Raw genomic sequence first — 14,333 nt, forward strand, 5'->3', positions numbered from 1 at the left:
GGAGCACTCCCTTTAAGAGTGTTCCTAATCTCTGCTCGTTACCTGTATAAAAGACACCTGGGAGCCAGAATTTTTTCAGTTCTATGTCTGTTCTAGGGTATTTAGATCTATGTTTAGGTAATTGGGATTGGGGCCTTCAATTGGAGGCAGCTGGTTATCGTTGCCTCTGATTGAAGGTCCTATATTTAGGAGTATGTTTGTTATGGGTATGGTGGGAGGTTGTTCTTTGCACTGCTGTATTTAGCCTGCAAGACTGTTAGTTAGTTCGTTTCTTGTTTTGTTTATTAAGTGTTCACAAATAAAGTTAAGATGAGCACTCGACCCGCTGCGCCTTGGTCCATTCACTACGACGACCGTGACAATATGAGGAATATGGTTCACTATATAAGGAATATGGTTCACTATATGAGGAATATGGTTCACTATATAGGGAATATGGTTCACTATATGAGGAACAGGATTCACTATATGTGGAATATGGTTCACTATATATGGAAAATTATTCACTAAATGAGGAATATGGTTCACTGTATGAGGCATATGGTTTACTGTATGAGGAATATGGTTCACTGTATGAGGAATAAGGTTCACTGTATGAGGAATATGGTTCACAGTATGAGGAATATGGTTCACAGTATGAGGAATATGGTTCACTGTATGAGGAATATGGTTCACCGTATGAGGAATATGGTTCACTGTATGAGGAATAGGGTTCAATATATGAGGAATAGGGTTCACTATATTAGGAATAGGGTTCACTATATGAGGAATAGGGTTCACTATATATGGAATAGGGTTCACTATATTTATTTATTTCACCTTTATTTAACCAGGTAGACGAGTTGAAAACAAGTTCTCATTTACAACTGCGACCTGGCCAAGATAAAGCAAAGCAGTGCGACACAAACAACACAGAGTTACACATGGGATAAACAAACATACAGTCAATAACACAATAGAAAAATAACACAATAGAAAAAATATATACAGTGTGTGCAAATGTAGTAAGATTAGGGAGGTATGGCAGTAAATAGGCCATAGTGGCGAAATAATTACAATTTAGTATTAACACTGGAGTGATAGATGTGCAGCAGATGAATGTGCAGGTAGAGATACTGGGGTGCAAAAGAGCAAGAAGATAAATATCAATATGGGGATGAGGTAGTTGGGTGGGCTATTACCAGATGGGCTGTGTACAGTAAGCTGCTTTGAAAGCTGATGCTTAAAGTTAGTGAGGGAGATATAAGTCTCCAGCTTCAGTGATATTTGCAATTCGTTCCAGTCATTGGCAGCAGAGAACTGGAAGGCAAGGTGGCCAAAGGAAGTGTTGGCTTTGGGGGTGACCAGTGCAATATACCTGCTGGAGCGTGTGCTACGGGTGGGTGTTGCTATGGTGACCAGTGAGCTGAGATAAGGCGGGGGCATTACCTAGCAAAGCCTTATAGATGACCTGGAGCCAGTGGGTTTGGCGACGAATATGAAGCGAGGGCCAGCCAACGAGAGCATACAGGTCGCAGTGGTGGGTAGTATATGGGGCTTTGGTGACAAAACGGATGGCACTGTGATAGACTACATCAAATTAGCTGAGTAGAGTGTTGGAGGCTATTTTGTAAATGACATCGCCGAAGTCGAGGATCGGTAGGATAGTCAGTTTTACGAGGGTATGTTTAGCAGCATAAGTGAAGGAGGCTTTGCTGCGAAATAGGAAGCCGATTCTAGATTTAATTTTGGATTGGAGATGTTTAATATGAGTCTGGAAGGAGAGTTTAAAGTCTAACCAGACACCTAGATATTTGTAGTTGTCCACATATTCTAAGTCAGAAGCATCCAGAGTATTGATGCTAGACAGGCGGGCGGGTGTGGGCAGCGATTGGTTGAAGAGCATATAGGGAATATAGTTCACTATATGGGGAATATGGTTCACTATATATGGAATATGGTTCACTATATGAGGAATATGGTTCACTATATGAGGAATATGGTTCACTATATGGGGAATATGGTTCACTATATATGGAATATATATACTGCTCAAAAAAATAAAGGGAACACTTAAACAACACAATGTAACTCCAAGTCAATCACACTTCTGTGAAATCAAACTGTCCACTTAGGAAGCAACACTGATTGACAATAAATTTCACATGCTGTTGTGCAAATGGAATAGACAACAGGTGGAAATTATAGGCAATAAGCAAGACACCCCCAATAAAGGAGTGGTTCTGCAGGTGGAGACCACAGACCACTTCTCAGTTCCTATGCTTCCTGGCTGATGTTTTGGTCACTTTTGAATGCTGGCGGTTCTTTCACTCTAGTGGTAGCATGAGACGGAGTCTACAACCCACACAAGTGGCTCAGGTAGTGCAGCTCATCCAGGATGGCACATCAATGCGAGCTGTGGCAAGAAGGTTTGCTGTGTCTGTCCAGAGCATGGAGGCGCTACCAGGAGACAGGCCAGTACATCAGGAGACGTGGAGGAGGCTGTAGGAGGGCAACAACCCAGCAGCAGGACCGCTACCTCTGCCTTTGTGCAAGGAGGAGCACTGCCAGAGCCCTGCAAAATGACCTCCAGCAGGCCACAAATGTGCATGTGTCTGCTCAAACGGTCAGAAACAGACTCCATGAGGGTGGTATGAGGGCCCGCCGTCCACAGGTGGGGGTTGTGCTTACAGCCCAACACCATGCAGGACGTTTGGCATTTGCCAGAGAACACCAAGATTGACAAATTCGCCACTGGCGCCCTGTGCTCTTCACAGATGAAAGCAGGTTCACACTGAGCACGTGACAGATGTGACAGAGTCTGGAGACGCCGTGGAGAACATTCTGCTGCCTGCAACAGCCTCCAGCATGACCGGTTTGGCCATGGGTCAGTCATGGTGTGGGGTGGCATTTCTTTGGGGGGCCGCACAGCCCTCCATGTGCTCGCCAGAGGTAGCCTGACTGCCATTAGGTACCGAGATGAGATCCTCAGACCCCTTGTGAGACCATATGCTGGTGCGGTTGGACCTGGGTTCCTCCTAATGCAAGACAATGCTAGACATCATGTGGCTGGAGTGTGTCAGCAGTTCCTGCAAGAGGAAGGCATTGATGCTATGGACTGGCCCGCCCGTTCCCCAGACCTGAATCCAATTGAGCACATCTGGGACATCATGTCTCGCTCCATCCACCAACGCCACGTTGCACCACAGACTGTCCAGGAGTTGGCGGATGCTATAGTCCAGGTCTGGGAGGAGATCCCTCCGGAGACCATCCGCCACCTCATCAGGAGCATGCCCAGGCATTGTAGGGAGGTCATACAGGCACGTGGAGGCCACACACACTACTGAGCCTCATTTTGACTTGTTTTAAGGACATTACATCAAAGTTGGATCAGACTGTAGTGTGGTTTTCCACTTTAATTTTGAGTGTGACTCCAAATCCAGACCTCCATGGGTTGATAAATTGGATTTCCATTGATTATTTTTGTGTGATTTTGTTGTCAGCACATTCAACTATGTAAAGAAAAAAGTATTTAATAAGATTATTTCTTTCATTCAGATCTAGGATGTGTTGTTTTAGTGTTCCCTTTATTTTTTTGAGCTGTGTAGTTCACTATATGGGGAATATGGTAACTAGCAATTTAACAGTTGAAGTATTTAGTAGTCATATTACTGGATAATTAGCTAATTAACTAAGGAGCAGTTGAGTTGATGATATTGACTTGTATTAACACATTTTAATTGTTATTTTAGAGTTTAATTGTCTGTCTATCACCCTGTTTCTTTTGTCTTTCTTTCCTTTCTCCTTCTCTCCCTCCCTCTCTCTCCCTCTCTCTCTCTTTCTCTCCTACAGTGGTGCCTCTGACCCCCTCTCCAAAGAGCGGAGACTCTACCGCCTCAACTACCTCCCTCCTCCTCCCTCTTATCCCAAACCCCTTACCTCACCCCCTCTAACATTTACCTTACACCCCTAACGCCCCCCCCAACACGAGTCACCATGACGACCTCAGCGTTGCGTCGCCAGGTGAAGAACATCGTTCACAACTACTCTGAGGCAGAGATCAAGGTGACTGTAACTAACTATACTAACTCTACTATATTTTAGACTTTCCTTCTGTGTGTTGTAGAAAGTTGTTTGCCTGGTGTGTTCCCACCTGTGGTCCCGGCTGGATTATTTAACCATTGGGTATACTGTGGTGTAATGTAGGGTAACACTGTGGCGTAATGTAGGGTAACACTGTGGCGTAATGTAGGGTAACACTGTGGTGTAATGTAGGGTAACACTGTGGCGTAATGTAGGGTAACACTGTGGCGTAATGTAGGGTAACACTGTGGTGTAATGTAGGGTAACACTGTGGCATAATGTAGGGTAACACTGTGGCGTAATGTAGGGTAACACTGTGGCGTAATGTAGGGTAACACTGTGGTGTAATGTAGGGTAACACTGTGGTGTAATGTAGGGTAACACTGTGGTGTAATGTAGGGTAACACTGTGGTGTAATGTAGGGTAACACTGTGGTGTAATGTAGGGTAACACTGTGGTGTAATGTAGGGTAACACTGTGGCGTAATGTAGGGTAACACTGTGGCGTAATGTAGGGTAACACTGTGGCGTAATGTAGGGTAACACTGTGGCGTAATGTAGGGTAACACTGTGGCGTAATGTAGGGTAACACTGTGGCGTAATGTAGGGTAACACTGTGGCGTAATGTAGGGTAACACTGTGGCGTAATGCCGGGCAACACTGTGGCGTAATGCCGGGCAACACTGTGGCGTAATGCCGGGCAACACTGTGGCGTAACGCCGGGCAACACTGTGGCGTAACGCCGGGCAACACTGTGGCGTAACGCCGGGCAACACTGTGGCGTAACGCCGGGCAACACTGTGGCGTAACGCCGGGCAACACTGTGGCGTAACGCCGGGCAACACTGTGGCGTAACGCCGGGCAACACTGTGGCGTAACGCCGGGCAACACTGTGGCGTAATGCCAGGTAGCTTGCTATTCAGTTTGATAGTTCCATACTCGGCTATGAATTGATACATGTTCATTAATGATTTATTGACTACTTACAAAGCCTTTCTACACTATTGGTAGCCCCTACCTTTCACACCTGCTACACTGGGTCGTTGAGAAGGCAGCCCATCATTATAGGTAAAATGTTACCAGAAATGTGCCCCCCCCCACCCCTCTTCTAAACCTGATGTGTGATACTACTTTCTCTCATTCCAATAAACCTCCCTCCTCAACCAGGTGCGCGAGGCGACGTCCAACGACCCGTGGGGCCCCTCCTCCTCGCTGATGTCAGAGATCGCTGACCTCACCTTTAACGTGGTGGCGTTTGCTGAGGTCATGGGCATGGTCTGGAAACGCCTCAACGACCACGGGAAGAACTGGAGACACGTCTACAAGGTAAACACCTTTAAAGAGACACCATTACGTCTACAAGGGAGACACCATTACGTCTACAAGGTAAACACCTTTAAAGAGACACCATTACGTCTACAAGGTAAACACCTTTAAAGACACACCATTACGTCCACAAGGTAAACACCTTTAAAGACACACCATTACGTCCACAAGGTAAACACCTTTAAAGACACACCATTACGTCCACAAGGTAAACACCTTTAAAGACACACCATTACGTCCACAAGGTAAACACCTTTAAAGACACACCATTACGTCTACAAGGTAAACACCTTTAAAGACACACCATTACATCTACCATTTCCTGGTTGCTAAAATTCTAATAGTTTATGTGGCTAAACAAGCAGCCAGTGTATAGAGAATCACTGTACCATCTAAACTGCTGTGAATTATATTTTCCATAACCAAAAATATTGTACTTTCAACTGTTTGAAGCTGGTGTACAAAACGGAAAGTAAAAGATGCAAAAAAATTAACTTAAGAAGGGAGGCGTAGAAATAGTGCACATAGAACAGATCTACCGCTTTCTAGACTTGCTTTCAATGAAAATGTGAATTTGGAATAGTTACATTTTCCAGCTTTAAATCAGTCTATTTTGGTCTTGTTTTATTATCCTATTCCTGTGGGTTTGTACTCATTTTTATCCTTCTATGCAGCTTTTATTGTCTTTTATCTAGATATATATTTAAGTGATGTATTTAAGTGTTTGTTTAGTATGTACAGCATCTTGAGTTGTGGTGTCTGTATGAAATGTGCAGTAGAAATAAAGTTCTATTATATGACAAGGCCCTGACGCTGCTCGACTACTTGATCAAGACCGGCTCAGAGAGAGTGGCTCAGCAGTGCCGCGAGAACGCATTCACCATACAGGTGGGTGGGGGAAACTGGAGTACGGTGGGGAGGGTGTTCTGGCACAAAATGGCAGTGAGAACTCATTCACCATACAGGTGGGTGGGGGAAACTGGAGTACGGTGGGGAGGGTGTTCTGGCACAAAATGGCAGTGAGAACTCATTCACCATACAGGTGGGTGGGGGAAACTGGAGTACGGTGGGGAGGGTGTTCTGGCACAAAATGGCAGTGAGAACTCATTCACCATACAGGTGGGTGGGGGAAACTGGAGTACGGTGGGGAGGGTGTTCTGGCACAAAATGATATAAATGCTGCAGTGGACTCCTGCTCTCCTCTCTTAGAAATAAAGGTGCTATCGAGAACCTTAAAGGGTTATTCGGCTGTCCCCTGAGGAGAACCCTTTGAAGAACCTTTTTTAGTTTCAGGTAGAACCCTTTTGTGTTCCATGCAAAACCCTTTCCACAGAGGGTTCTACATGGAACCAAAAAGGGTTCTACCTGGAGACAAAAAGGGTTCTACCTGGAACTAAAAAGGGTTCTCCTATGGGGACAGTCGAAGAACCCTTCATTAGCTCATTGTTATGGATGTATCCAAATAATTGTCACTAGAAAACAGCTTAGATTTGTGTCGGGACTATTATCTTGTGGAAGGATGAAATAGTATGAATATATTTAAAGTTTTTAATGAAAATATGTCAATCATTATTTGTATATAATATAATGCTAAGGAATCAATTTGATATTAAATCCTCATCATCATGTCTCCATGTAGACGCTGCGTGACTTCCAGTACATGGACCGTGATGGCCGTGACCAGGGGGGCAACGTGAGGGAGAAGGCCCGCCAGCTGGTGTCTCTTCTCAGGGACGAGGAACGGCTCAGACAGGAGAGGAGCCAGGCATTGACGACTAAAGAACGCATGACGGCTGGAACGGGGACGGGGGGAGGAGGAGGAGGGCCGGGGGGAGGAGGAGGGATGGGACATGGAGTGGTACCTCCAGCGTACCAACCAGGGCGAAGGACCAGCCAGCCAAATATGGCAGCTCTCTATGGGGAAGAGTTTATCCGCTCCCGGGGCTCACCCTCCTCCTTTAACTGTAAGTGTAGACTTTAACACTTCCCCTTTAACTGTGAGTGTAGACTTAAAAAATTTCCCTTTAACTGTGAGGGTAGACTTTAACACTTCCCCTTTAACTGTGAGTGTAGACTTTAACACTTCCCCTTTAACTGTGAGTGTAGACTTTAACACTTCCCCTTTAACTGTGAGTGTAGACTTTAATACTTCCCCTTTAACTGTGAGTGTAGACTTTAATACTTCCCCTTTAACTGTGAGGGTAGACTTTAACACTTCCCCTTTAACTGTGAGGGTAGACTTTAACACTTCCCCTTTAATTGTGAGTGTAGACTTTAACACTTCCCCTTTAACTGTGAGTGTAGACTTTAATACCTTCCCTGTAATGTAGTACCAAATTCAGAATGATACTTTATAGACTTTTACTTCACCTGTGTGTGCTCATTTTCAAGCACGACCACACAACTTCATATACACACACACACACACAGCACAAATTGAGTCTGGACAATCAATGAAATAGATTAAAGCTATGAATAACACAAGACAACTGGCAAATATTTATCCTCTCTCCATATCTGTTTCTGTCCCCCCTCTCTCACCCTCCTCTGCCCCCTCTGTCTCTCTGTCTCTCTCTCTGTCTCTCTCTCTTCCTCCCCCAACTCTCTCCCCCATCTCTCTCTCCCCCCATCTCTCTCTCTCTCCCCCAGCCTCTTCATCCTCTCCTCGTGAAGCGTCTGATCTAGAACAAGCCCGCCCCCAGACCAGCGGAGAGGAGGAGCTACAGTTACAGCTGGCCCTGGCCATGAGCAGAGAGGAGAGCGAGAAGGTGAAACACACACACATTCTGAAGTGGGAGTCAGTGAGGTGGGCTGGACTCCTACACTGCCTCTCAGAGTGCATCTGTCATATCAGTGATGTCACCAACACCAGCTCAATGAGCTCAACAGCACCACTGTGTGGTGGGACAAACTATTACACACAGCTGCTGGGGTGTATGAACTAGGGCCGAAGGGAAGCAAACGTTGGGGGGGGGGGGGGGGCTACATGAACTTGTCCAATAGGAAAAGCTTGTTTTCGTTTTCCGTTGCAAAACATTTAGCTACCGTGTGCACTAATGAATACAACCCTGCTGTGTCCTTTCCTTAGCAGGGACGTGGGAAAGTGTGTTGCTGTGGTTACCTTCTTACTCCCTAGGTTCATCCTGCAGCTGGTCTCTCTCTTCTCTCTTCTCTCTCCTCTCTCTCTCTTCTCTCTTCTCTCTTCTCTCTCTCTCTCTCTCTCCTGATTGATGCTGATTGATACTGAATGCTCATTGGTTAGTCAGATGCTAATCACTGACACAACCCCTCTTCAGCTGGCCCCGCCTCCTCCCATTGCTATGGAGACAGATGACACACAGCTACAGATAGCGCTGAGCCTTAGCAAAGAGGAGCAGGTACACACACATTGCAGATTGTCCCTCCTCTGCCTGCTTCACCAGTGTGTGTATGGTAACCCCCTGCAGTGCCATGTGAATCCTGTCCTCTAACTAACTATTCTGTCCCCCTCCAGATTCCATCCTTACCTCTGCCGGCTCCATCTCCTAGTTTAATCTACCATTTCCCCTTCATCCCTTCATCCCTCCCTCTACCCTCTCCTCCCTCTCCCTACCCTCTCCTCCCTCTCCCCTCATCCCTCCCTCTACCCTCTCCCCTCTCCTCCTCCTCATCCCTCTCTCTCTCCCCTCTCCTCTCCTTCCCTCTCTCTCTCCTCTCCTCCTCATCCTTCCCTCCCTCTCCTCCTCTCCCTCCCTCTCTCGCTCCTCTCCACCTCATCCCTCCCTCTCCTCATCCCTCCCTCTCCTCATCCCTCCCTCTCCCCTCTCCTCATCCCTCCCTCTCCTCCTCCTCATCCCTCCCTCTCCTCCTCCTCATCCCTCCCTCTCCTCCTCCTCATCCCTCCCTCTCTCCTCTCCTCCCTCTCCCCTCCCTCTCTCCTCATCCCTCCCTCTCCCCTCTCCTCCTCTCTCTCTCCTCTCCTCCTCATCCCTCCCTCTCCCTCTCTCCTCATCCCTCCCTCTCCCCTCTCCTCCTCTCCTCTCCTCCTCATCCCTCCCTCTCCCCTCTCTTCCTTTCCCTCCCTCTCTCTACCCTCTCCCCTCCCTCCCTCTCTCCTCTCCACCCGCTCCCCTCCTCTCCCTCCCTCCCTCCCGTTCCCCTCTCCTCTCCCTCCCTCTCTCCTCTCCTCCTCTTCATCCCTCCCTCCTCTCCGTTACAGGGCTGTAATATCAATCCCTTTTTTTTCTTTCTAACAGTTCAGTTGTTTTCCTAAAATATAGTGAAATGAACTAATGTGTGTGTCTGTGTGTGTGTCGTGTCTGCGTCGTGTGTGCGTGTGTACACGTGTCCACAGTGTCTCCATGGTAACTGTGTAGATGATGTCACCATGCCGCCTCTGCAGGACCAGCGTTGTCTCCAAGGAGATGAGTCGTTTCTGCAGAGAGTCCTGGATGAGAGCAGGAGGGCCAGTCACACAGGGGAGGTGAGGGGGTGGGTGAGAGAGAGAGAGAGAGAACAAGAGAGAGAGAGAGAGGGGTTAATATGCTTTGTTATGATTCTGAAGGTCAGATAGCAGCCATGACAAGCTGCCTTGTGGGGGATCGTTTCAGCTTGTTTTGTCTTGTTTTTGATGCCATGTCTTGTTTTGAGGTGTTTTGACTCGTCTATGCTAATATGGCAAATAAATCCGCTAGTTAGCTAACCAACCGCTGTAACGATGTATTTGAGAGACAACAAGTGCTCATCATACAAATGTATTTATGGTTTCAATAAACATTTGGAGACTAAAATCTAGTTTACATGTTGTCAACGATCTAAGCCAACTGTTTTGTCCCATAGCTGAACAATCAGCCTATGACTCTGAAAGCAGCGTCTCCTTGACAACCAGATGTTTGTGATTCTGTTTCTCTCCAGTCCGCCATGTTGGATCTGGTGGATATATTTGGCCCCTCTGAGGCTCCGCCCCCAGCTGACGACCTCTGGAACGCCCAGCCTGCTGTGACCTCTGACCCTTGGGACTCTGTGGGTGAGTGGTACACGCGCCCACACACACACACAACCACACGCGCTCTGCCATGCAAACTCTGCATTGCAAAACGTGCGCACCCTCTCTCTCAACAGCAGTCCACTCCAACACTCCTGTGATTGGTAGTCCCTGGGCGACCCGCCCCTCCTCCAGCAGCCCAACCAATCCCTGGGCTCCGTCACGCTCTCCCACCTGGGAAGCTCCGCCCACATCATCCAGCCCTGTCATTCAAGGCTGGGAGAGCCCGCCCCCTCTTACAGGGGACGGTACTGATAGGACGGATCCCTTCTCTGTCAGGGAGGAGGAGGAGTGTAAAGGAGAGGAGGGACCACCTCAACCTGGCAGTCCAACTGGTAACACACACACACACACACACACACGTTTGTTTTCCCTTCTGTATATGTTGTGTTTATACCTGCTGATGTCATTACCTCCCCCTCCACAGGCCCAGACGTGTTTGGGGAGCGTGTTCTGTCCCCCGAGGTGAACGGGCGAGGGGGGGGCAGTCCGGAGATGTTTGACCTGTCCCGTCTCGCCCCCCCCCAGGGCTCCGCGGCCCCCCGGATGTGTCGCACCCCAGAAGCCTTCCTGGGACCTACGGGGGCGTCGCTCGTCAACCTGGACACACTCATCCCCCCTAATCCTCCTAGCAGGACCCACAACAACCCCTTCCTCTTAGGTGAGAAGAAACACACACCTACTGTCAAAAATAAACTCACACTGCCAATGTCTAAATACTAGAACTTTCTCCCTCCCTCTCACTCTCTCCCCATCCCTCCCTCCTTCTCTCCTCCTCCTCTCCCCATCCCTCCCTCTCACTCTCTCCCCATCCCTCCCTCCTTCTCTCCTCCTCCTCTCCCCATCACTCCCTCTCACTCTCTCCCCATCCCTCCCTCCTTCTCTCCTCCTCCTCTCCCCATCCCTCCCTCTCACTCTCTCCCCATCCCTCCCTCCTTCTCTCCTCCTCCTCTCCCCATCCCTCCCTCTCACTCTCTCCCCATCCCTCCCTCCTTCTCTCCTCCTCCTCTCCCCATCACTCCCTCTCACTCTCTCCCCATCCCTCCCTCCTTCTCTCCTCCTCCTCTCCCCATCCCTCCCTCTCACTCTCTCCCCATCCCTCCCTCCTTCTCTCCCCATCCCTCCCTCTCACTCTCTCCCCATCCCTCCCTCTCACTCTCTCCCCATCCCTCCCTCTCACTCTCTCCCCCTCCTTCCTCCTCTCTCTCCCCATCCCTCCCTCTCACTCTCTCCCCCTCCTTCCTCCTCTCTCTCCCCATCCCTCCCTCTCACTCTCTCCCCATCCCTCCCTCCTTCTCTCCCCATCCCTCCCTCTCACTCTCTCCCCATCCCTCCCTCCTTCTCTCCCCATCCCTCCCTCTCACTCTCTCCCCCTCCTTCCTCCTCTCTCTCCCCATCCCTCCCTCCTCTTTCTCCCCTTCTCTCTTTCTTCCTCCCCCTGTTCTCTCTCCCCCTGCTCCACTCTCCCTCCCTCCCTCCTACCCTCTACTTCTCTCAATTTCAATGTAAGGGTTTTATTGGCATGGGAAACATATGATGACATTGCCAAAGCAAGTGAAATAGATAATAAACAAAAGTGAAATAAACAATAAAAATTAACAGTAAACATTACACTCACAAAAGTTCCAAAAGAATAAAGGCATTTCAAATGTCATATTATGTCTATATACAGTGTTGTAACGATGTACAAATGGTTAAAGTACAAAAGGGAAAATAAATAGACATAAATTTGGGTTGTATTTACAATGGTGTTATAGATCTGTCTCTCTCTCCAGGTCTGAGTGTTCCCTCTCCCACCAACCCATTCCACTGTGACCAGCCCCGTCTCACACTCAACCAGATGCTTCGTCCCTGTTCCACCTCCCCACTCCCCCCTCACACCCTCCCCTACAGCCCCTCTCTCCCCCTCCCTCTCCCACACCACACCCAGCCCTCCCCCGGCCTCCTGGACCTCCCCTCTAACCTGCCCCATCCCCTCCTCCCCCTCTCCCCCGCCCCGGCCCACCGCGTCCCACCCCAGTCTCACACACACAGCCACAACCCCTTCCTCTGAGGCCTGCTGGGAGATGGAGAGGCAGCTGGCTCTTCAACTGGATCAAGCTGTTTTTATCCTCCTGGAGGTTCAGGTGAAACCCCTCAGAGAGAGAGAGAGAGAGAGAGGAATAGGACCCATTAGCGCTTCAACGAGAGCATGAATGCACCCCGTACCCCTTACCCATCTGTCTAACTCTCTCCCCCCGTACCCCTTACCCATCTGTCTAACTCTCTCCCCCCGTACCCCTTACCCATCTGTCTAACTCTCTCCCCCCGTACCCCTTACCCATCTGTCTAACTCTCTCCCCCCGTACCCCTTACCCATCTGTCTAACTCTCTCCCCCCGTACCCCTTACCCATCTGTCTAACTCTCTCCCCCCGTACCCCTTACCCATCTGTCTAACTCTCTCCCCCCGTACCCCTTACCCATCTGTCTAACTCTCTCCCCCGTACCCCTTACCCATCTGTCTAACTCTCTCCCCCCGTACCCCTTACCCATCTGTCTAACTCTCTCCCCCCGTACCCCTTACCCATCTGTCTAACTCTCTCCCCCCGTACCCCTTACCCATCTGTCTAACTCTCTCCCCCCCGTACCCCTTACCCATCTGTCTGTCTCTCTCCCCCCCGTACCCCTTACCCATCTGTCTGTCTCTCTCCCCCCCGTACCCCTTACCCATCTGTCTGTCTCTCTCCCCCCCGTACCCCTTACCCATCTGTCCAACTCTCCCACCTATCCCACATTCCCCCCATCTGCCCCTCATCCCCCTGTCTAACCCTCTCTGCCCCTCATCCCCCTGTCTAACCCTCTCTGCCCCTCATCCCCCTGTCTAACCCTCTCTGCCCCTCATCCGCCTGTCTAACCCTCTCTGCCCCTCATCCCCCTGTCTAACCCTCTCTGCCCCTCATCTCCCTGTCTAACCCTCTCTGCCCCTCATCCCCCTGTCTAACCCTCTCTGCCCCTCATCCCCCTGTCTAACCCTCTCTGCCCCTCATCCCCCTGTCTAACCCTCTCTGCCCCTCATCCCCCTGTCTAACCCTCTCTGCCCCTCATCCCCCTGTCTAACCCTCTCTGCCCCTCATCCCCCTGTCTAACCCTCTCTGCCCCATCATCCCCCTGTCTAACCCTCTCTGCCCCTCATCCCCCTGTCTAACCCTCTCTGCACCCTCATCCCCCTGTCTAACCGTCTCTGCCCCTCATCTCCCTGTCTAACCCTCTCTGCCCCTCATCTCCCTGTCTAACCCTCTCTGCCCCTCATCCCCCTGTCTAACCCTCTCTGCCCCTCATCCCCCTGTCTAACCCTCTCTGCCCCTCATCCCCCTGTCTAACCCTCTCTGCCCCTCATCCCCCTGTCTAACCCTCTCTGCCCCTCATCCCCCTGTCTAACCCTCTCTGCCCCTCATCCCCCTGTCTAACCCTCTCTGCCCCTCATCCCCCTGTCTAACCCTCTCTGACCCCTCATCCCCCTGTCTAACCCTCTCTGCCCCTCATCCCCCTGTCTAACCCTCTCTGCCCCTCATCTCCCCTGTCTAACCCTCTCTGCCCCTCATCCCCCTGTCTAACCCTCTCTGCCCCTCATCCCCCTGTCTAACCCTCTCTGCCCCTCATCTCCCTGTCTAACCCTCTCTGCCCCTCATCCCCCTGTCTAACCCTCTCTGCCCCTCATCCCCCTGTCTAACCCTCTCTGCCCCTCATCCCCCTGTCTAACCCTCTCTGCCCCTCATCCCCCTGTCTAACCCTCTCTGCCCCTCATCCCCCTGTCTAACCCTCTCTGCCCCTCATCCCCCTGTCTAACCCTCTCTGCCCCTCATCCCCCTGTCTAACCCTCTCTGCCCCTCATCCCCCTGTCTAACCCTCTCTGCCCCTCATCCCCCTGTCTAACCCTCTCTGC

At 50.0% G+C, this 14,333-nt stretch overlaps 1 protein-coding gene across 1 annotated transcript in view; it reads left to right on the forward strand.

Moving 5' to 3' along the window:
• LOC106592558 (epsin-3) overlaps positions 1-13,421 on the forward strand; it is a 22,976-nt gene extending 9,555 nt beyond the window's left edge. The window contains exons 3-12 of the mRNA XM_082967150.1: positions 3,832-4,044; positions 5,229-5,387; positions 6,192-6,275; positions 7,027-7,351; positions 8,037-8,155; positions 9,721-9,849; positions 10,281-10,392; positions 10,488-10,745; positions 10,838-11,071; positions 12,186-13,421. Coding sequence (XP_082823276.1) covers positions 3,976-4,044; positions 5,229-5,387; positions 6,192-6,275; positions 7,027-7,351; positions 8,037-8,155; positions 9,721-9,849; positions 10,281-10,392; positions 10,488-10,745; positions 10,838-11,071; positions 12,186-12,463 — 1,767 coding nt within the window. The 5' untranslated portion in view covers positions 3,832-3,975 and the 3' untranslated portion in view covers positions 12,464-13,421. The remainder of the gene's footprint in view (positions 1-3,831; positions 4,045-5,228; positions 5,388-6,191; positions 6,276-7,026; positions 7,352-8,036; positions 8,156-9,720; positions 9,850-10,280; positions 10,393-10,487; positions 10,746-10,837; positions 11,072-12,185) is intronic.
• The last annotated feature ends 912 nt before the right edge of the window (positions 13,422-14,333 follow it).

This window comes from Salmo salar, chromosome 02 (assembly GCF_965601325.2).
Source record: "Salmo salar chromosome 02, fSalSal1, whole genome shotgun sequence".
NCBI classification, from domain to species: Eukaryota; Metazoa; Chordata; class Actinopteri; order Salmoniformes; family Salmonidae; genus Salmo; species Salmo salar.